The sequence below is a fragment of the Scomber japonicus genome, chromosome 20, assembly GCF_027409825.1.
Source record: "Scomber japonicus isolate fScoJap1 chromosome 20, fScoJap1.pri, whole genome shotgun sequence".
Taxonomy (NCBI): Eukaryota; Metazoa; Chordata; class Actinopteri; order Scombriformes; family Scombridae; genus Scomber; species Scomber japonicus.
In genome coordinates this window covers 6,135,909-6,159,639 of record NC_070597.1, presented here as the reverse complement: position 1 = coordinate 6,159,639, position 23,731 = coordinate 6,135,909, and the positions used below count along the sequence as shown (strand labels likewise).

Here is a 23,731-nt window from a genome sequence, read left to right as displayed (position 1 = left end):
TAAATGCCACAGTGACACCTGCTGGTCAAATACTAATACTGCAGGTATTTAATGCCTCAAACAAAAACCTTTCTCCATCTCCAAGAAAAAAAACCTTTTATCTGATACTTGATAAATAACTGTGCAAAAGACATGCAGCAAAATCAAAAACTTATCAAAAATGTTTTTATTTAATACACTCAATGCCTCAACATAACAGATGCTTCGGGGATTTTCTCTGAAAACCACTAAACCTATGTGGTAACACCTGTTTAATATTCATATTTATTACTACTATCACTACCATGTAATGTATAACATTCAGTGGGAAAAAAAAGAGCCTTCTTGTTGTGTAGCCTGTAAACGACCAGATGGAGCTGGTGTCTCAAGACTTGATTAAAAATGTAAAAAGTAACATTCGTGAAGCAGTGAACATGAAGCCAACCAACCTGCTTTGAATTTTCTTTAAGCGCTATAAATGAAACCATTTCACAAAAAGATCTGAGGACAAAATGTTTAATTAAAATTAAAAAATACATAACGCTTTTTGTCATCTATGATCCGTCTCTCAACTTTTCGAGAGAATAATTATGTTTTCAAAAAGGGTTTTAAAACAGGAAAAAAAATATTTTACAATTAAAACAAAAACCATGTGCGTTGTGTCCATCTATGGAAGCTATGTTTTTTTGTACTGGACTGTATTGATTGTACTGAAGTAGGTGAATGTCTAGTTGTAGTCCCATGGACGAGGGCCAGGCTACTGTAGCTCAACAGCTATGGCAGGGAGACGGGGGGTGGGGGCGGATATGAGAGGGTGGTGGAGGCTCTGATGGCTGGATGAACATCAGTACAACGCGTCGGCATTACTGCTTCGAGGCCTCTTGATCTTCTCAATGTTCTTCAGGATCATGTCATGTAACGTTACCTAAGAAAGGAGAAAAAGAAGGTATTATTTTCATCGGAATGAGTATGCAGTAAAAAAGCAATACTCTATTAGTCAAATAAATGTTGATAAGAGAAATAAAAGACATACGTATTGATTTCTGAGCTCCGAAACTATGATCTTCAGACTGATGTATTCCTTTTCATCAATCTCTGTTACTGTGCGCCGATAGTCCTCCTAATGAAAGAAGGAAAAAAGTACATTATTCAATTTTAATTTAAATATATCAGATATCCACAGTCTCAGATAGTGAATGTAAATAATTCAGCCACACAGCTTTTTACTTTTTACTACTCTCTGGCTTGAAATTACCTCCTTAAAGATTTTTTAGATAAAGAAACCCACAAAACAGCATGATTTTTATACATACATTTTTAAGAATTAAGCATCATTTGCTTTCTGGATAGTGATATACATGTCTGACCTTTTTATTTCTGAATTGGCTCTGTGCTTTTGTTGATCTAACTTGAACTTTATTAGTCTTATTCCTGACCACATTATTTATACTTTGAGCAATTTTTTTGTAATATGCACTGGTCTTCTCAGTACCTTCTGCTTTATTTTTAGCAATCCTCAAAGCATGGCTCTTAAGAACGGCAATGTAGGTCAATCCACCACTTTGGTCCAGATTGAAATGTCTCAGAAACTATTGAAAGGTTGACCATTTTGTAGAAATTCATGGTCTTAAGAGGATGAATCCTGACTTTGATGACATTGTTTTTATTTTTTTTTAATTAAAATCTCAACAATTATATTGCCATTAAACTTGGTGCAGACATTCAAGGTCCCTTGAGGATAACTGTGATAATTATGGTGATCCCTTACCTATTTATGTAGTGCCATCAACAGAATTTTAATTACACCCAATATTTACATTTTTGACAATATCATTGAAAAACTAATGATATTCTCAACAGCCTCAGCATGTTATTATGAAGTTAACATTTAGCTCAAAGTCTCACAGAGCTGCTAGGCTGACTTTTGACCTGCTGGAATAGTTTTACATAACATTTACTTACCACATGTGGATATTTTGCTATTTTAGAAACCAGCTTTGCCCTTGTGATGTAGTATCTGGAAGTAAAGAAGACAGACAAACATGTAATGAAACAGTCTTTTACATTTTCAAAAGACACAAACGAGTAAAACAAACTAGCTGCAAAGAGATCTCATTAAGCACCAGTTTCAAAAGCACTCTACAAACCTTGATATCTGGTCGAGGTAAGAAGCTGCCTCTCCTTCAACTGTTCTGAGCTCAGCGACCGTCTCCTCCTGGATTGAAACACCAAAATTGTTGCCATCTTCTATCCTGGGGATAAGCAGCTGAACCCACATTTTGACCTATGAGAGAAAAAGAACTATTTAGAAAAAGAGGTGGAGAGGAATATTTTGGACGCCAGCAGTGAAGTTCAGATTTACAATACTGAGAAGGAGTTCTTGTGTCTTGATTTGTTTCCATTTCATCAGTAAGTGAGTATTATTATTTATAACATTTAAGGCTTTAACACTAAAGTTCATGTCTTGGAAGCCACGTAGGGTTACTGTTGCTACCTTACATTTGGCGCTTTTCAACTACACAGTTCCAGCAGTACTCGGCTCGACACGGTTCCAGGACCGACCTTTTCCATTACAAAAAGGTACCTACTCAACGTGGGTTGTCATAGCAACGGCTCCGCAAAACTGCTGTGACTTCATTTTATATGCGACACAAACACATAAACAATGGAGGACATGGAGGCGATGGTGTACTTGCTGCTGTATGTGGCTTTCTGTCACACACAAAGCAAGAGAAGAGAAACCAATCGCTGTAACGCTGTTGCCGGTATTTAAAAATGGCGGGTTTGATTCATGTGTGGGACGGCTCATGACTCTTCTAGCGACAACTCTTCTGACCAATCAGCGGCCGGCAGTCTGTTGACGTCACATTTAGTATCGGCTCGGCTCGCTTGGAGCCTCAGCAGAGCAGGTACTAAAAAAGTAGCAGGTACCAGGTACTATCCCTAGTGGAAACGCAAAAAAAACCGAGTCGAGTCGAGTCGTGCTGGAACTGTGTAGTGGAAAAGCACCATTACTGTGTGAGATGTTACTTACTGTGTTACATTTCTCTATGAGCGTCCTGATCTCTGGTTTAACCTTTTCAATGAGATCGACAAGGTTTGCGTTGCTCTTCATCATCCCACCAGGCATGACGAAGACCTTGGTGCCAGTCACTGGATGACAGAATGAAAGGAGGGTAAAAGGAATAAGTGTCAAACTTAAAAAAAGGGGATAGGAGAGATTATTATCATGTATAGAGGATGCCATACACTCTTTATAATGTAAAGAAAAGCTGTAAAATTACTTTAGATGGAACTTTGTCCTCATTCGCTTGCATAATGTAGGCTGAATCATAGTCATCGCACTTCTCATATGTAATTTACATCACAATGATTCTTAACCTTAGTCCTTACTTTAAATTATGTCCCTCTAACAACGAGGACTCTCTCTATTCTTACACTCACCCTTGTCCTCCCCACCTCCATCCTCCAGCTTTCGCTTTTTGGCATTTTGCTGTGGAAAAAAGATGAAAAAAAAACAAAAAAACAGGATTAGGCTCCTTTTCTCACAGCATTCATTGAGGATTTCATTACACTTTTTAAAATGGAGCCTCACCGCTTCTAGTCCGTCATGGAGGTTTGAGAGCAGGATGGGGTCTGGCACTGTCAGGTTGATCTCCGAGTGAATCTCCTTCAGTTCGGTGATATTTATGATTGGATCCTGAAAAAGACATAACATTAACATTTGCCTTTAATATGTCTTGATCTGTCATATTCTGCCACACCCTTGAAGGTGTAGTAACTATCTCTTTAATGTCTGCATGTATTTGACCACTGTGGGCATTATTGCACATCAGTAACAGGACTACTTGGGTTTTTGCATCAGTGCCATTACGTAGTTTAACCAGGTATGTACTGTGGTGTACTGGTTGAGCCAAAAAGATTCATAGTTATCTTATCCATTAACAGGAAAACAAACTTCATCACATCAGCCGTTCTGGAGCTTTCGACAGTACCACAGCATCTTCCTCTGCAGATGGATTGTGCCAACTTCATCATGAGATTGTAGATGTTCTTATTTCCGTTTATCCGAACATTTCTCAAACTTCATGGTCAAAATGGATGAGAGGGCACTTTCTACCTCAACTATCCATAAGGAGAAGACTAAGACGTATAATATAACTCCATATGACATGACACAAGCTTTAATCCATCTCACCCATTCCTGATCAGGATGTACACAGATCTGAAACCATAATGCACATTTAGCTGAATGAACACGTCACTGACCTTTAGGAAATGATCAAGTTCCAGTAATTTCTTTGGGAAAAAATTTGCGACTAGATCCTCCGCCTGAAAGAGATGCAGATTGTTAATTGAGAACTGCTTGAACACCAGACAGTTTTTAATAGCTGTGTGTGTAACAATGCAAGATAATCAATACTCACCTCTGCAGTGATACGTTCCCTGAAAGCATCAACCTGCAAAATCACACAAGACAAGAGTTTAACTATTAGATCATTTACAAAGCCACACATTTTTTAATTGGAAGATCAATAATTCAACATGGATTAATCAGCAAACAGATCAGTTTGCTTTGAGATATAATAAAATATAAGCCCCTCGCACCTCTTCCCCAACCCACTGACAGCCAAATGTCACACAGAAATTTTTATCAGGGTTGTCCATGAATGTATTGTCCTTGGTTGAGAGCTAATTGATTCTTGCTGTAGATAGATCCAGATATGAAATATCCAGAAAATACAAAAGCGAGTGTCATGTTGAGGTTTCCAACACTGAAAGCAAATCTTATTGGCAGCTGTCAAGCTTAAAATATAAGATGAGAGCCTTCAATCAGAAAAACCAAAGCTGGATCAATTGGTATTTATGCTCCAGTTAGTTATGAGAAGGTATCTGATCACCTTTCTCTAAAACTGAGGACACTCTCATACAGCATGGACAAAAGAAGGAATGGGGAGAAAAGGAGCAATATGGATCTGGTGCCAGTCACATCTAATGTCTAATCTTAAATTGGCTCTATAATGAGGCACCATTCTTCTAAACTGTGTCCAAAAACCATAAACACAAACTATCATTCAAAGCTGATTCAGGGACAGGGTGGGAAAGTAAGGGACACATAAATAATGATATTCATCAGCAGGGCCGATTGTAAGATCAGACCTTTTGGGGGGCTCAGCTCCTAATTAGAATTGTGTTAAAAGTCAGATTATGAAGTGTTAAAAAAATAATAAATATCAATAATTATGTATTTATTTTTAGGGGTGCTGAGATCAAATTTAACAATGAACAGGGTCTAAAATCCCACCCCCGGGTTAAGCAGCTGATTCTCCATTTTTGCCATTTACTACTGATGAAAAAGCCGAAACAGTTTAAATCCACTTTCGTGTCTGTGAAACCTTTATTCTCTTTGTGAATAATGAGATGATTGTCCTGGTGAAACATTCTTCTAAATTGTGTCCAAAAACCATAAACACAAACTATCATTCGAAGCTGAAACTGTAAACACACACGATGCTGAAATCTGCTTCAGATTCATGGTTAGGATAGGAAATTAACTGAAACATAAATGGTGATATTCAGCAGCTGACTCTCCTGTTTTGCATCACTTACTATGATTATGAAAAAGCTGAAATACTGTTTAAATCCACTTTCATGTCTGTGAAACCTTTATTCTCTTTGTGAAGAATGAAAAGAGGGTGATTTCACTGCTTTTCCCCCCTCATCCAAACTACACCAGACTAGACACACAGCACAGATTAGAGAAATCTATTTATAGAGGTTTTTAATATGGATCTAGTCCATTGTGATGTGGACAGAGGGGGAAGCCATTTCTCCATATTTATAAACAAAATATGGGATTCAGAAATTTGAAAGTGGGTTTAAAACAAATGTAAGTGATGCAAAAAACCCTGAGAATCAAACACTAAAAAAATCTATATGTTCCTCCTTCACCCTGAAACCGAGAAAGAAAACACTGCTCGTCTTGAAGCTATTTATTATCATGGGACTCCTTCACCCAAAGTGTGCGAAGGAGAGATATGACAGGACCCCCCCCCCCCTGCAGCTGTCAAACTGACCCCCCACCCCCCACTCAACCTACACAATTTGACAAGCTATACCTTAAAATGTAAAACTAATCTGTGTAATAACAATATCAAAACTCAGCTATATTATCACTCAACACCAAAATTACTCTTATACATAATGTCAAGATTATTTTATTACATATATTTTTTTACTACCATTGTTTATTGTTCTTTATTGACACTTCTATTTTTTACTGTCCAATTTAACTCACTCAACATCAATATTACTCTTATAATACATAATATTGTGATTATTTGATATACTACTATCATTTTTATAGCTTTTGTATTTATTATTTATTGTTCTTTATTGACACTTTACTGCTGTAACAATGTAAATCCCTCCATTATGTTTCTAATAAAAGGAATATCTTAAATTTTATTACACCCCATTTAATATTATGTGGTGTTTTAATCGCAGTCTTGTTGCACGCTTCATTTAATTATACATTAGGTTAATATAATAAGATCTAACCTTTCATTTGAGAGTATATAAATGTGTCTGGCTGGTTAATAAATGTGTCTAAATTATAATATTAGCAGGCTTGACGCTGGACAGCTAAGGCCTCCTCCTTTTTTTGGGTGCATGTGCTTCTGCTACCATCACTGTATTTACGCGCACGTGAGGCTGAAATAGAAACTTTAATTCAACTCTCCTCGTAAAGCGAAACATCAGCTCGGCTCAGCACCTGTTGGTAAGTTTGACAGGTGTGTAGTTAAGAGGCGGGAAACAAGTAGGTTAGTGTTAGCAGCAGCCTCTTTAGCTCAGGCCTTATCTGATCACATCATGCGGCTCTTAACACGCAAGCAAACACACATACACACGGGGGCTAAACAAACCCCAAAACAAAAAGCCCTTAAACTCACCTTGGTTTTAATCTCATTGTCCACCTTGAGGAGTGAAGACATCTTATGTAATCAAGCAAGCGAAGATTGTCCCAAATGCATCAAACTTCACCTGTAAACGTGTATGTGTGTGTGTGTAGCTTCTTCTTCTTCACTTCTCAGCCACACTTGTGTGAGCTTAGAGATGACGTCAGTGCTGCGCGACGCCAAAAAACACGTGGTTTAGGTTTTTTTTTGTTTTTGTTTTTTTATTGACAAAAGCAATATATATATTTTAAAAAACAGATTATATGTACGCTAAAGGTTTAATTTAGATTTAAATATCTGTACTTTTTGCATCTCAGACATTGAAATTTTTTTCTCTTGTACATTATTCTGAAAACTTTTGGGAGACTTTTTAATATTGGATAACCTATAATGGTCAAAGTACTTTGATTTTAGCATATGCCAATATTAAATTTGGTCTCCAATTGGAGGACAAGAAAAACAAGAATTTGGGAATAATAATGTATTACTTTGGCAAAATATTTAATACACAAACTTTATTTTAAAAAAACACACTATTCCTATATTTGAAGCAGATCTAAATGAGATCACATTTTATAAAAAGTATGTCAAATGTTATAAAATGCTTGTTATAAAATCTTTTTTCTTTTGTTGAAAAGTGCAGTCTTCTGAATGTGACTACTGTCCTTTAGATTGTATAATAAAAAAATACTGAGATACTATCTCAAAATAATGATTTATTTTGTCATAATAATGACATAGTAACTCAAAACATGACTTAGTATCTTAAAATATGAGGAAGTATTTCAAAATAATGACTTTTTATCTCAAAATATGAGAAACTATCTAAAGAAAATGACTTAGTATCTCAAAATAACGACTTAGTAACTCAAAATATGAGAAACTATCAAAAATAACGACTTAGTATCTTAAAATATGAGAAACTATCTCAAAATACAGATTTAAGAACTCAAAATAATGACTTGGTTTCTAAAAATAATGAGAAATTATCTCAAAATAACAATTTAGCATATCAAAATAATGACTTTATGCTTCTGCCTATACCTTTTCAGCCATTAACACCATACATTAATTATTTTATGCTGTTATTTAGAATTGATATACTTATTGTATACAGTAAGTACTTTTCTGTTTGTTGTGTTGTGATGACTGAATAAACCCTACTTTATCTTGTGACGTATTAGTATCTCACTATTTTGAAATAGTTTGTCATTATTTTGACTTCCAGGCTAATTTTTTTCATCACATTGTCGGAAATGAGCTTAGATATATATATATCTTCTTTACATTTTCTTCATATCAGGAAATGCGACCCATACAAAAAACAAAAACCTCTGTGGTGCTCGGTAGTGCGCATGCGCCTGAAACGTCACCATATTTTTCTCCGACGCAGCTGACGATGTAAACAAGAGAAGACAGTCGAGGGCAGCAGGGGATCAAACAGGGCCGGTGTCACCGCTAATGATAGCCATTATACAGCTCGTCAGCGGCGGACATGGGGCTCCCTGTTACCATTAAAGTCAATTTTCGGGGGAACGTGAAGAGGTTTCTGGCTCAGGATTTGGACAAATTGGAGTGGGACTCGGTGGAAGCCTGGGTAAGCTGCTGGAGCCGAGCGTGTTGGCTAAACGCTGGCGCAGTTTGGTGGAGAGGAAAAAAAAGAGCAGGCCCAGACATCATGGCCTAGACACGTAAACAATAGGACTCCACTTGAAGGACAGGCGATACTGTTGCGACCCAATGTTGCACAAATGGGTTATTATTTTGGTAAAAGTAGCAAGCTTGTGACTAAAATATGCACTGAAAGTCTGCTCGGTTAGGCTAAAAACGACGTTGTATTATGCACGCACACACACACACGCTTATACACAAATGCACGCATATACACGCACGCAGCAGCTGTAGAGGTTCATCTCAACGTGACATTATTGACGTTTTCATGACACGTGGAAGAAGAAGTTTTAATATTGGAAGATGTTTTTTTTTTGCTGTGTTTTCAATCTCTAAGTTTTAAAAATTGTGTATTTCAGATAAAGGCATCATTCGGAATCAATCACTTTCAAGTAAAGTACTTTGATGAAGATAATGAAGAGGTAAGTGTGTGTGTGTGTGTGTGTGTGTGTGTGTGTGTGTATACATATATATATATATATATATATATATATATATATATATATATATTTGTGCAGTGTTTATTTGCTCTAGTTCAGGGGTTCAAACTCATTTTAGGTTAAAGGCCACATACATATAGACCAATTTGATGTCAAGTAACCTATATATAATATGTAATATATATATAATATAACTTTACTAAGATAAACCATCTATTTACTGTGAGAAATGAGAGCAATTTCAACAATATATATTAGGGTTTTATTTAAGATTATTTTGCATACAACATTTTGCACAATGTTTAATATATTAATTAGGGCCCAACCTGGATTTTTAGGGTCAATATTGGTATTAGGGAGTTTAAGAATTTCAGTATCGATATATAGGCCGATAATCTAACAGAATATATATACATTAAAAGCACATTTTTTGCAATGTGGTTATTAAACACTAACCCTAAAATCACAGAAACACTGAACTACAGTGAGAATGTAATAATTATAAATGACTATAAATAATAAAACACATATAACAACAGAATATATATGTATGCAATAAACTTGAATTAAGAAAAAAGGATATACATAAAATGTTGCCTACTTTAAAAAAATATTGCCGATACCAATGTATGGGTGATAGGCCGATATCGAACAGTCATATCAGTTAACCATTATATCGGTCTGGCTCTAATATGAATGTTTTTTAATATGACCACAATATGTATTCATTGTTTTGTTAGATACTTGTTTTCTGCTCAGGGTGGAAAAAATTGGAGTTACTTTTCTGTAATTTTCATATTTTGCAAAGTTATCCAACGGGTCGAATTTGACCCCTTAGCTGGCCGGTTCTGGCCTGTAAGCCATATGTTTGACACCGCTGCTTTAGTCCTTTTTAAAGTTGTTGAAGAGTTTTATGATGATGATGTTATTCATTTTGACCTTTTTTCACTCTTTATTTCAGATTTGCATAAACAGTCAAGGTGAGATAAATATTCATTTGGTTTGTTTTACATTATTTTCAAGGGGAAATGATCACATTTAAATAAAAATATAAATTACATGGATGCACTTTAGATAATATTTAACTACATGATATTGGAAATGGTAGAGGACCAGGTCACAATTTCTCAAGTCTTAAATTCAATTGTCAGGAGCCCAAATGAACATTCACCTGATCATACTGACTCAGTGTCCATAAGTCTCCTTCTGTGTAAAAATGTATTTAAAAGTTGATGTGAAGCTAATATGAAGCTTCAGTCGTCCAAATGAGTCAAATAAAGTAGATATATTTCAACGTTAAAGTCTTTTTAGTGCCAAAGTCCCTCTTTCAGTATTCATATCTTTCATAAAGACACCTCAGTGTTATTAAAGCAGACTTGAAATATTGTGAAGCTGTCCCTTTTTAATTGGTTATCTGTCTATGATCCAAAAAAACTCACTGTTGATTTGTTCTTTTCTTTTTCAGATGAATATGAAGAAGCCATTAAGGTACTGACTCACTGCTGGATTTCTGGCTGAACTGTAAAGTCAGAGTGAAATTCAACAACACGTTAGACATTGTCATAACAGAGGGATAAGTGTAGAAAATGCAGAACATGGGACATTTGGGAAATAATAGCTGTTGAACAAATCAGCATCAATCTTTACTACATAGACAAAGGCAGGAAGTAACCGCTTATTTCAGTTATAATGTATGCAAATTATCCCTTGAATATGTCTCGTGTTATTTGCATTTTGCATATTTTTGTGTCAGTGTCCCCTGGTGTGTGTGTGTGTGTGCTTATAATTGTTTTTCCAACAGAGCGCAGACAAGCAGGGGAACCAGTTGCACATGAACGTGTACAAGATGAAAGGCCAGGCCTGCGGAGGCCCGCTGAAGACGGAGGTGAAGGAGCTGAAAGGAGACCTCCGACCCGCTCCTCCTTACCCATCAAGGGTCAAGACGGTGGACAAAGGCACACAGGTCACCCCCGAGAGAGAGGCTGCGAGGAACCAGATGGAATCTCCTCCTCTTCTTCCACTTGTATGTTGATTTATTTAATTAAGCTCTGAAATCAATTATTTAAAGTCGGTGTAAAGTAAGAATAAATATGTGTTCTGAGTTTGACATACCACAGAAAAGTGTGTTGTTAACCACCCTGCCAAATTTGAATGATTAAAAAAATCGCCAAATATATGAAATTAAGCTTCAAAGTTGTGCAAAAATCAGCCTCTCTCTGTGCTCCCAAACGCTGTGGGCGTGGCCGCCGAGTTCGCTGAAGCCCCGCCCCCTACCAAGTGTCACCTGTCAATCAAAGTCACCAACTCTACCAGAAACATGGACGGCTACGTCTGAGAGCTTTCTGCTGCTAACTCAGCTGCTAGTTGGGCTGCTAGCTTGGTGGCTAACTCGGCTGCTAGCTCGGTGGCTAACTCGGCAGCTAACTGGCTAACTGTAGACTGTAGTAGTAGTAGTGTGTGCTGAATGTATTTATACCTCTACAGCAGCAGGGGCGGGTTTATGCTAATCACTAAATCCTGAACACAAAAATCTTGAAACACAGTTTGTGAAGCCTAGCTCCACAATTCAAATCTAAATGGTTGAAATGCTTTTTACACCTTTTTTAGAAATACATTTATGACCTATTTAATGTGTTTTGAAGAAAATGTCTGAATTCACTTTACACAGTCTTTAATGCAGTCATTGCCCCAAATCAATGTATACAGTTGCTAAATGCATGCAGGGAAAATGGCTAATTTGTGCCTGATATATTTTTATACAGGTCGCTGTGAAAGACAGCAAAGGAAGCAAACAAGAAGATCCTCCCATGTGGTTCAGATCATACATGGAGAAGGTAAGGTTTATCATTTAATACAAAGCAATAACACCACTTTTTAACATTTCGTGTTAGATACATGATTGATATTGTTTCTACCTGCTACCTCTACCAACATAAATCAAACTCTTTCCTTTCTGTCACAGTTTAAAGACGAGGTGGTGAAGGAGGTAGTGGAAAGGATGTGCAATGACTTTTCTGGCCAGTGCTGTACTCACAAATCTCCTGATGGGCCCGGTGAAGTCATGGGTGCTAGCGGCGGTCCTATAGGGCCCAGACCAGGCCCCTCCACCTCCACCTCCAACGGCTCTCTTGGCTACACCCCAAACTGCAGCAGCTGCAACAAACTCACCTCTGAAGGGGCTTACAAATGCAGGTAGGCTTGGAAGGAACAGCTTATTAAAGTGTTTTACCTGATCTCTAAGTGACAGTATCTCCTTTTATTGATATTATAGACCGATTAGTGTATAAGGCAGTCAGTTTTTCAGCTGTCTATGTTGTCGACTCTTCTCTCTGCCAGTGTGTGCCCCTCCTGCATCCTGTGTGAGTTGTGCAGACATAGCCATGACCCCAGCCACAACCTCGTGCGAACCAAGACACCTCTGTCCATCCCTGAGCATGGCATGTCGGGAGAATTAAGGTAAACCCAAAAGACTGAAGATTAATCGTCCCACATCTTGAAACAATAGGATGTTTTTTTTTTTTGGTTTTCTTGTTTTTTTTTAAACGTACAACAGTGCTAGCCTTTTTTGCTTTCACTTGGCTTTTTGCATTATTGGAGCACAAGCAAATAAAAATAGATGCAAAGCAGGAATGCAAATTGTTCTAGCAGCTAGAGCACTGTAATTCATGAATTGTGCGTGTTTTGTTTTTGAAAATAAAACACTCTTGATAGTCAACAAATAGGTCTTCCTGATAACATTTCAAACCAGGTTCCCAAGGCGAGGAGACAGGACAGTGCGCAAGGCCGAGCGACAGCGCCTCAAAGCAGAAAGGAGGCAGCTAAGAGCCGAAGTGAAGGAAATCAAGAAGAAACTGAGACTGGAGAAGAGGGGGCTGCAGTGGAGTGGGCCCTCTACCTCAGGCAGAGCCAACCTGACTAACATGGCCTCCGCCTCCACCCAGGTCCCAGCCCTGCCCCCCTCCGCTACTTCAGAAACAGCCTCAGGTCCAACCCCAGCCCAAGGTCCCATCCCTGCCCCGGCCCCTGATCCCCAGGCCTCCAGTCCAGAGTAAGCGCCACCTCGGAAGGGCGTCCTACAGTGCTGGGTACCTCGAACCCAGCATGGATGCAAAAAAGTCTTTTTTTTCCAAGAAAAGAAATCAAAATATGCCATCTTTGTTATCTAGTCTGTATGAGTGTATCGCTGGCTGCTCTGGGGTGGTGGAAAATGTTGGAACTACCTCAATGTGAAAACTGCTGCTGCTGCTTCATAGATTTTCTAAGAAAAAATGCTTTTGAGCTGCAAAAAAATCTGGGGTCCTGCTTTTTTGATTCGTAGAGAACAAAAGAGATGGGTATTATAAGAAACCAGGGCTATTTTCAACAATGCTCTGTACACTTGAAACTAGGGGTCCCGGGGTCTCGCACACGTCCTTGGTGCCCACTATGGCTGCCTTGTTTCTGGATGAAAATCTGCCTGACGGCACCCGTCTGGAGCCTGGTACCAAGTTCATCAAATACTGGAAGATGAGGAACTCGGGCACTATCAGCTGGACCTCAGAGACTAAGGTACCCCTCCCACCCGTCGCGAGGACAAGCTCCACTCTCTTTGCCCCCCCTTTCCCCCCACCTGCTTCACTTCCACTTTGAGCCCCCATTCAACTCATTGCCTCCTTTTTATCCACTAACACCAGCTAAACTTTTCTTACCCAGCTTAATACAATACAACTAATTTCTATCTGTCTGAGCTGTTTATTATTTAAATTCAGTTGAATCTGTGTTGTGGTTTAAGTTCTTAAGTCTGTGTCATTGTTTGAATGTGTGTGTGTGTGTGTGTGTGTGTGTGTGTGTGTGTGTGCGTGTGTGTGTGTGTGCCTCACCTGAGCGCGTGTGTGTTTTTTTTCTGTCATGTGACTTTGGTTGCATGCTGTCGTCTTTGTGCTTTTTCGCATGTGTATTCCTATTTTTGTGTTTTGTGTATGTGTGTGCGTGCACCCAGCTAGTGTTCATGTGGGGAAACCTCGGCCTGGCGTCAGAGGAGAAGAGGGAGGTGCCGGTCCCCCTGCTGCTGCCCGGACAAGTGGGCGTGGTCAGTGTGGCCTTTGTCGCTCCCGTGATGGAGGGGACGTACACCTCCCACTGGCGGCTGGCGCACTGCGGGTGTCAGTTTGGCCCACGTGTCTGGTGCAGCATCGTGGTCGACCCCGGCGACAGCCGCAACGCACTCGAACTTCAGAGCAAACGACTGGCAAGTCTGATAACCAAGGACATTAGCGGTGGACATGTGCATCTAAATGTTAACGTTATTATGCAGATGACTCATTGCTTTTCGTAAAATACTAAATTATTTTATATATTCAGCTTGATACAGCAACATAACTCATTTTTAAATTTTATCCTGTTGACTTTTTGCTATTGAAGTCTGTTTAAGTTTTCAGGATAACATTTGAAAAGATTCATTTTAAACAGAGAATCACAAATAATGAAGGATACTCTACACTTTAAAACTGCCTGCACATGAATATTCACCTCTTCAGTGTTTTCATTTTCAAGTATATTGAAATGTCAGTGTTAATCATTTTTAAGGTGGAGCTCTCATACACAAAAGATAAATGCTCACGTTTGAATGAACGATGATATTAATGGCGGTAATCTTGTGTTTGCTTTAGAAGGAGCAGTTGAGGCCAGTTGAAAAGGAGAAGGAGATCAGATCCAAAGACAGCGGCACTGGCTTGTCTGTTGACCTCAGCCATGAAGACTTCTACTTTCCCTCAGTCGACCTGCTGACCGCACAGGTGCTCGCTCTGAAAGCCCTGCTGTTGCTGTTGACATGTTTTTAAAACCGAATAGTGTTATAGAAGCTGTGTAAAAAAAAAAGCTTGTGCTCTAATTTTTCTGCACTTCTTCTTCTGTTGTTATTTTTTTTTTAGGATCTATTGTCATTTGAGTTGCTGGATATAAATATTGTGCAAGAGCTGGAGAAGGTTCCCAACAACACACCTGTGGGTAAGAAACATATGACATGAGCGACAAGATGCTACTTCCTGGAGAAGAATTACAGCAAAATGACATTTCCTAACTTTATTTTGACGATGTTTAAATATATAAGCTAAGTTGAGGGTTTCTTTTTTTTTCTACCTAATTTCTAGATTTGACACCCTGCATATCACCTCTGCCCCATGATGCCCCTGTGTTGGATAAGCCGGCCATCGCCTCGCAGATAAAAGATCACTTAGAAGTCACAGGGGTCAGAAAGCTTTTTGGTAAGACTGGTTGAGTATTAGAAAGTTCAAAGACAAAGGCTGTTATTAGAAAAACAGGTTAGATTGATCTTACTTATCACCTTTTTTTGGTCAGGAGTGAAGCTTGGGCACCAGAGGGAGCTGTTGGAGCCAGTTGCACCAGAAGAGGAGAAGGAAGAGGAGATCAGTGGAGCTCAGTTCCTCTGTGAGACTGTCATCCGGTCTCTCACTTTGGAGGAAGCCCCCGACCACAGACCCTTACGCAGAGCCCAGCACAGCACCTACAAACCACAGGGTGAGGAGCCACTGTGTCTCCTTAATAAATAGCATCAAAGAATGACCCTCCTACTGCACTAATCTACACTATTATCACAATAATAGTGCATGTAGTATTAAAATGAGTTAGTAATGCCTTTTTTTCTTCTATTAAACATTTCCAGTTGTTTCTCGGGGCCCCAGCTTCTACCTCGAGAGAGCTGTGGTGACTGAGAAGGCGGAGGGGGGAAATGAGGAGATCTGTTTAGCTCCACTTCCCATCACAGGTCTCAACCAAACCAGCCAAGAGATAAGGCCAGGTTAGATAACAACTTCCTCCATTTAAGTTATTTTATAATATGCAGCATTAAGACTTCCTTAATTTACTTCTCTCTGGATGTTATTACAGTTTCAATGCTTCACTTTTGTAGTAATTCATTAATAAATGCATCCTATACAATATTAACATGCTCATTCTGCTGTGTTTTTGTCTTTATTATAAGCTCTCATGCTGGAACCAGAGATTGAAAACCTGCAGGTCAGTTCACAGCATGATAACGAAGATGAAGATGAAGAGGTCGTGGTCTTGGACGACATGCAAAACATGACGGATACTCAAGAAGAGAAGGAAGGTGGAACTAAAGGTGAAGACTGGGATGAGGTAAGCACATTTTTAACCTTTTCTTTATACTAATACAGGGGTGTCAAACATGCGGCCCCTGGGCCAGAACCGGCCCACTTTCCTTTCTGTGTTCTTTTCCTTCCTTCCTTTCTTCCTTCTGTCCTGCCTCCATACCCTCCTTTTATCCTTTTTTTCATTCCTTCCATCTGTCCTTCCTACCTTCCTTTTTTCCTTTCTTCCTTCCTTCCTTCTGTCCTTCCTTCCATCTGTCCTTCCTCCCTACCTTCCTTTTATCCTTTTTTTCATTCCTTCCATCTGTCCTTCCTACCTTCCTTTTTTCCTTTCTTCCTTCCATCTGTCCTTCCTCCCTTTCTTCCTTCCTCTGTTTCTTCCTTCTGTCCTTCCTGCCATCTGTCCTTCCTACCTTCCTGTTTTCCTTTCTTCCTTCGTTCGTTCATTCGTTCGTTCGTTCCTCCGTTTCTTCCATCTGTCCTTCCTTCTTTCCTTCCTTCCTTCCTTCTGTCTGTCCTTCCTGCCTTTCTTCTCTCTTTCCTTTTGTCTGTCTTTCCTTCCTTCCTTCCCTTCTTATTTCCTTCCTTTCTTCCCTCCATCTATTTAATGATCCGGCCACATGAGCTCAAATTGGTCTGTATGTGGCCGTTGAATGAAAATGAGTTTGACTCCTCTGTACTAATATATATGCAGTTTTCAGTGACCATACTGTCTACTTGTGTGTGTCTTTTTGTCATATCTTTATAAATGAGTGAACCAGACCACAAATCCACATTTAAACACTTTAAACGATCCTTATTCAGTGATGAAAGGCAGATTTTGGTCTCAGATGTCTGTTCAAAGTCCATAAATGTCATCATCATCATCATCTTCTTCTTCTCCTGTGTCTCAGGTCAGCAGCCAGACCTCGTCAGTCTCCTCCTGTGACGATTACATCATTGTCCTCCCAGACTGCTTTGACACCAGCCGTCCTCTGGGGGAGTCCATGTACAGCTCCGCCATGTCGCAGCCTGACACTGCTGTCGCTGTGACCTCAGCCAGCCCCGACCAACAACAGCAGCAGCAGGAGGAGGAGGAGGAGGAGGAGGTGGAAGAGGAGGAGGAGGAGGAAGAGGAAGAGGAGGAAGAAGGAGAAGAAGAAGAGGAAGAGTCGGACAGGGAGGCACCACCCATAGAGAGGCAGGAGCAGACGGAGGAGGAGGTGGTCGCTGCCGAGAATACCTCATTGAAAACTTGGCCCCTGTGTGTCCCCCCCCCAATCCACAGCAGTGTGAACCAGATGCTGTGTGCTTCCCAAACTCTGGATGCTGTGACTCTCACCCCTGAAGTGGTGCCACCTCCAGTTCTGCCCGACCCCCTCCTGCCCCCACCGGCCCTCTACTCACCCAGGTTAGATGGAGGGATCCATGCTCTCTATTAGCACGCTTAAAACAACCTTTTCTTTACCTCAGAATAGAGATAAGAGATATTACAGATGTTTTATATTACACAGAGGTTTTTTTTTTAAATGGCCACCCTTCAACTAGTTATTCTGTTTCCTGCTGCAAGAAATAATTAGAGTCAGTTCAGCATCTTCTGGCCGTGAGAACAGTTTGGATTATGATTCTGGTATTTTAAAAAATGAGGAAGATGATGGAGCGAAAAAGGAATTAGAGCCTTAAAAGTGTTGAAACTACATGATTTGTCAGTATGAGTCAGGTATTTATCCTCCAATCTTAAACAAGGTTTTTGCATCATTGCTTTTTGTTTCTTTAAAATCTATTTTTCAGTAGTTTTTAAATACCAATTAATTCCTGGACTCCAAAATGGACCATATTTATTTTACATGGTTTAAATCTCATTTGTTTCCTGTATGTTTCAGATCTGAGGCACTGTACTTAGCTGAGGATCCCAGTCCTCCAGTCTGTGAAACCTATGAGCCACAACAACCGAGGGTCCACTTAAATGGTGAGTTTGACCATCAGAGTCACTTAGTTGGTTATATAATGAGAACAGGAAGTGTCATAGTACATACCAAGGTTATTATAGTAAACTAAAACTAAAACTAGCAATGAAAAAATAATTTAGTGAACTGAAATTAAAATTTAAAAAAAAAGAAAACAATGTAAAACTAAACTGAATTGCAGATAAATTTAGCTTCATTTTCTCCCTCGATTACTTCCTGTCCTGCAGCAGCCGCTATGCTTCGTGGTTAAAGAATGAAATTAAAAAGGACTTGATGATAAACCATATTTGGTGTCAAACATTCTTTCATCCTTTTCAGCTTCTACAAGTCAAGGCTTTCTCTTAATACCTGAAAAACTAAAACTAAATAAAAACTAAACTGAAACTAGTCAATTCCTTCAAAATAAAACTAAACTTAAAACTAGTCAATTCCTTCAAAATAAAACCAAACTAAAACTAGTCAATTCCTTCAAAATAAAACTGAACTAAAACTAGTCAATTCCTTCAAAATAAAACTAGTCAATTCCTTCAAAATAAAACCAAACTAAAACTACTAAATCACTTGTTGAACTCACTAAAACTAAAATGAAATAAAAAAGCAAACTGAAAAACTAAATAAAAATAAAAACTAAAGAAAATGTCAAAACTATAATAACCCTGGTACATACTGGCACAAATGGATCAAGACCAGCATGGCACAACAACATCAACACAACATCGTCACCAGTGTTTTCTTGGTAAATGTACAGCAGGCTTGTGTAACTCCAGTCTTGCCTTAAAACCTTCTGATAAAGTAAATGAGTCGACCTGAATCACCAGTTTTACTACTTTGTTTTTGGCGAAAAAGGAAACACATTTCACCCTCTGTGGGAAGAAAGGAAGTTAGCCAGCACACACAGGCTTTCAGGATTTGTTGCTTCAGCAGAAGAGTTCCTCCTGTAACATTGCGTGTGTGTATTTGTGTGTGTGTGTGTGTGTGTGTGTGTGTTATTTCCTTATTTTTATCTCTTCTGCAGTATCATCTGGTCTGTCAAGATCTGCAGGCTCAGCATCCAGTGCCTTTGAGACATATAACCCCAGACCCAGCAACGCACTGCTGCCAAGGTGAAACACAACAAACAGTCAAACTTGATACTTTTAACTTTAGCAGAACGAGAAATTCCTCTACTTTTACTTCTTGTTCTTTTAGTTTATCTACCTCGATCATCTTATCATATAACAACCTGATTTAACATCCTTTTAATAAAGAGTCAGTTTGTATAATCACTGACTGTTAAAACAATGTGATGCACCTGTAAATAAGTATATTAGCTACTTCATCTCTTTGCTTTTGTAAAAACAAGAATAACTGGAACACGTTGTTCCTTTTTAATAACGTTACATAACCAAGCTAAACCACATCCTTGTGTTTGTGCCAGGGGCCAAGGAGGCATCACTGAGGGATTTGTCAAGGGGGCCCTTTCTGTGGCAGCATCCGCTTATAAGGCTCTCTTCACTGGACCAAACTGTTCAATACAGGTAAACCACACAGCAACCGGTACATCGACATTTAAAAAAACCCAAAAAACTAGGCAGATAAAATAAGACAAAGTACAAGATGAATATTTAAAGAGCTAAAAAAATAAGCTTGGGTGGTTTCTGCTCTTCCTGTGTAAATATATGCACAGGAAGAGACAGAGAGTTGGGTAAAGACTCAGTACTCAACACCACCATGATTTTTAAAGTCCTTACATAAGAGCTAAACATGCACACAAAAAAAAAAAAAAAAATGCCGTCCCTCCAAAAAATGTGGTCAAAACAGGAAGAGCTGGTGTGTCAAGATTCAGATGTGGACGTGTGCCAAATCATTGCATTTATTCATTTGGTTATAGATAGTTTTTTTTATTAATTGAGGTTCAGAGGAAGACTGAAGGCGTCTTAATTAACTGTAGGAGATGAAGAGAGGAGGGAGTGAGGGAGCCTGGATGTAAGGTTTACAGGTGGTTGATAGAAGGACAGAGTTTGTATTGTATTCATATTTTAAGAATGAATCCAGGGACTGATTGAGACTTTGACAGCATGGGTCCAAGACAGTAATATATAATAATTACAACTCTAATATAAAAGCTGGTAATCATATGATGTTATCTAACGAGGGTAAAAATGACTTTAGAGAGAAATGTAGCAGGTGTTTCTGTCAGTAGTCTCGTAGTCTAGTCTCTGTGTGGTAAACAAGGGAGGAAGTTAAACAGGTTTTTGTAACCCCCCCCCGCCCCCTCTTTCTTTTCTCCTGAATTTAGTCGTGAAGATATCTTTGGTAACTTTGCCCACAAGCTCCATCAACCACATGTTTCACTGAATGTATTGGATTAGAAATACTTCACGCCATGTGCAGTTAGAGTGAAAAAGCTTACGTCAAAGTATCAGATGATAGGATGATAGGTTAACTTACAGGGACCTAAAGACTTTATCACCATATTTGATTAGTTTAGTTTGTGAGTAACGCTTATAGGAGAATTACATCACTTGAAATTTGAAAAAAAAAACATGGAACACAAATTAAAAATGACACCAAAAAAGAAAAAGCTAAAAAAAATATACAATGCAGCAAGAGGCCGAAAACCCGGCTTATTTGAAGCCTTGACGTGAAAAATAATAATAAAAAAGATTAATAATAAGAGTACATCAAAAGTGAAACTAGTGAAACGAATAGTAACACTCTCTCTCTCTCTCTCTCTCTCTCTCTCTATATATATATATATATATATATATATATATATATATATATATATTTAATTTATTTATTCACACATATAAAGACAGACAGACTTCTTTGCAGATCGATTAGAAGTCATCACATTAAAAATATCCCCCCATCAGACCAGTATTATCTACATAATCTCTCTCTCTCTTATCCCCCACCTCTCCAGCGAGGCATCGACCCAGCCACCAGACAGGACCCTTCCCTGATGGCCATGCTGCTGGAGATGGGCTTCAGAGACCAGCGGCTCAACCAGCGTCTGCTGAGGAAGCACGGCTACAGCCTGCTGCACACCGTCAACGAGCTGGTGCAGATGGCCGAGGATAGCCAGAACCGAGCTGTCGACACTCAGCACTGAGGGAAAGAAAGAAAGAAAGAAAGAAAGCTGTGCGAGAGAGAGAGAGGGGGCCTACTGTGAGGCTGTAATAGGAAGTAATTTCTGACTTGATTTGACCTTTTGACCTTTCTTCACCCTCTTAATCATAATGTAAAGAGAATATTTAGATTATGATCTGTGTATCGCTCAGCCTTCCTAGTGTTTGGTTTTATTCTGAGTTATCAGAAGCCGACTGAAAAAGAATATTTATGATTAAATGTCATTGATTTTTTTTATTTTATTTTGAAAAGGTGGATTGTTAATTTGGACCAAGACGTAATGACGCTTATAGGAGAATTATTATATCACTTGAAATATGAAGAAGAAGAAAAAAAAACATGGAACAAAAATGATAAGAGGGAGAGTTTATTTTTCCATTCTCAGACGTGATTTAAAGAGAAGAGAAGAGAAAGAAGCATTCATTGTACAGCTTCTCCTGCCTTTGCCTATAATTTTAAATTAACCATATAAAAAACACTATTAGATTATAATGGATTGTGGTTAACCTTGCCCTTGTTTTACCTGGGCAGTAGAGCTTTATGTGTGGGTTTAAAAAAAAAAAATTAAAAAAAGGAGAGGGACAAAAGTGTAAAAGTATTTCAACTCTTCATCTTTAGTGTTCGTATGGCTGTCGTAGCTGCTTCCTCCTGGCTCGGAGAAACATTTTTAGGACATCTTTTGACGGGGCTTGGCTAGATAATCCTCACATGTGTAGAACAGTGAAGATGAATATCGTTGAATGTCATATATAAAAAGATATAAAAATGTTCTGAAAAGCCCGCTGTTAAATTTTAAAGGTGATGTTAATGAAGCTATAGTGGGGGCAGGGCAGGGGGAGGGGTCAGCAGGGGTCAGCAGGGGTCAGCAGTGCAGTAGTAGGAACAAACAAATAAGACATGTAAGACTTTTTTCTCGATTTTTCTCGTAGTGAAATCTGCCTAAACAATGCAATCTTTTTCTGTATCAGAGTACTGTTATTTTAGACGTTGACATGTGGAATGTATTACAAGAAGAAAAAAAAAAAACAACAAAAAAAAAAAACCCCACCGTCTGGAGCGGGGATCGCCTGTTCACCACGTTCGCCCCGTTCCCCCGTGGACACACACAGACAACAACACACAACAAGATGTTTTCTACCGCTTTTTAGGAGTTTTAGGAGACACCTGCATGACAGGTAGAGGCTTTAGAGATGAGTCGTGTTCTCGTGGTCTTATCTTAGCACAGTCACAGTGGATTAAAAAAAAAAAAAATAAGAAAAAAAAAAACATAAAATAATAATAATTAAGAAAAGGAAATTAAAAAAAAACCCTACAAAATAAAAGTCTGCTTTCTTCGCGTCATGGTTTAACACCCCTGCCTGCATTTCTTTATCCTCGTCATCCGACTATCCGACCATCCGACCACCAACTGAAACTTTAGAGTATTTTTTAGAGCTAATCCAAACTGAGATGTCTCTAATCAACACATTCCTCAAATCTCTCAAATCTCTCTTTAGTGGAACCAAGTATATTTAATTTCATTTTGCCTTCTATTGATGAAAATGATTAGTTTACTGAAATATACATATGGTGATTTGACATTGTTTGTGGTGTGTGTGTGTGTGGAGATTTAAGTCAATGTATGCCTCTTTTTTTTTTTTTTTTTTTTTTTTTTTACACTTATTCCTCCTTTCTGTCTCTCTGTGTGTGTGTGTGTGTGTAGATTTAAGTTAATGTATGCCTCTTTTTTTTTTTTTTTTTTTGACTTATTCCTCCTTTGTCTCTGTCTCTCTCTCTGTGTGTGTGTGTGTGTATATGTGTGTGTGTGTGTGTGTGTGTGTGTGGTTGGTTGAGGTTCATTTGAATCCATATTTTTCTTATGTTGATGATCGTCTATGTTTTAAAGTATCATGCTCTCTAGAGAATAATTCTGAATATATCTACTATGCTTGTCAAATTATTCTTCTGCCACAGAGTGTATACATTAAAGGAAACAAACCCCTTCTACTGTCAATCCGCCAATAAACTATTTGCACATCTTTCTCGTCCCTCCGTCATCCCTTCTGTATATGAGAAATGTTTAAATGTAGATTATGCTACACGTTCTGGACAAAGGTTGCTGTGAACTGATTATTCTGCATTTTTCACTGAGTCAGGTAATATTTTAATAGCCGTCTCGTACTTTGAGGCTTGGTTACAAACCTGGAGAGTATAGACGACACTGACCTGGAAACCCAGAGGATCACTTTGTGTCAGCTGGTTGTATTTAATTGCCATTTTTTTAAAGCAATCTGCTAAATTAAATACCGTAATAGACTGAATCTTAATCTAGTCTTGATGTGAGTACTGAATTATTTTAGTTAAGGTTTTTTTATGACATGTATATGGGTCAGTGATAAATAAGGGTCTAAAAGCAATATGCTGAACTAAGCAAGGTACTGAATTATTTTAGTTAAGCTTTGTTAATTTTTTTTTTTATTTACACAAGTTTCATTAGGACAAAATATATATGGGTCAGTGATAAATATGATGAG

The 23,731-nt window shown here is 38.6% G+C and overlaps 2 protein-coding genes across 3 annotated transcripts; one reads left to right on the top strand and one right to left on the bottom strand.

Moving 5' to 3' along the window:
• Positions 1-210: 210 nt before the first annotated feature.
• Positions 211-7,072, bottom strand: psme3 (proteasome activator subunit 3). Of its 2 annotated transcripts, XM_053341196.1 has the most exons (10): positions 6,933-7,072; positions 4,407-4,439; positions 4,249-4,311; positions 3,575-3,679; positions 3,424-3,472; positions 3,014-3,132; positions 2,127-2,263; positions 1,942-1,996; positions 1,013-1,099; positions 211-904 (listed from the first exon to the last, which is right to left on the bottom strand). In XM_053341196.1, exons 1-10 carry the CDS (start codon positions 6,972-6,974, stop codon positions 824-826), a joined length of 771 nt encoding a protein of 256 aa, XP_053197171.1. In that variant the 5' UTR covers positions 6,975-7,072; the 3' UTR covers positions 211-823. The 2 variants fall into 2 exon arrangements, with proteins under 2 accessions (XP_053197171.1, XP_053197172.1); XM_053341197.1 differs by lacking the exons at positions 4,249-4,311; positions 4,407-4,439 and having other exon boundaries at positions 6,933-7,066.
• A 1,286-nt stretch (positions 7,073-8,358) lies between these two features.
• nbr1a (NBR1 autophagy cargo receptor a) lies at positions 8,359-22,801 on the top strand. The gene is made up of 22 exons (XM_053341348.1): positions 8,359-8,535; positions 8,969-9,031; positions 10,011-10,029; positions 10,515-10,537; positions 10,851-11,072; positions 11,812-11,883; positions 12,012-12,241; positions 12,386-12,505; positions 12,798-13,097; positions 13,438-13,597; positions 14,028-14,276; positions 14,698-14,823; positions 14,959-15,034; positions 15,178-15,291; positions 15,386-15,565; positions 15,711-15,845; positions 16,029-16,186; positions 17,052-17,548; positions 18,021-18,106; positions 19,120-19,207; positions 19,522-19,621; positions 21,013-22,801. The coding sequence occupies exons 1-22, from the start codon at positions 8,434-8,436 to the stop codon at positions 21,199-21,201; spliced, it is 3,309 nt and encodes a 1,102-aa protein (XP_053197323.1). The 5' UTR covers positions 8,359-8,433; the 3' UTR covers positions 21,202-22,801.
• Positions 22,802-23,731: the final 930 nt, after the last annotated feature.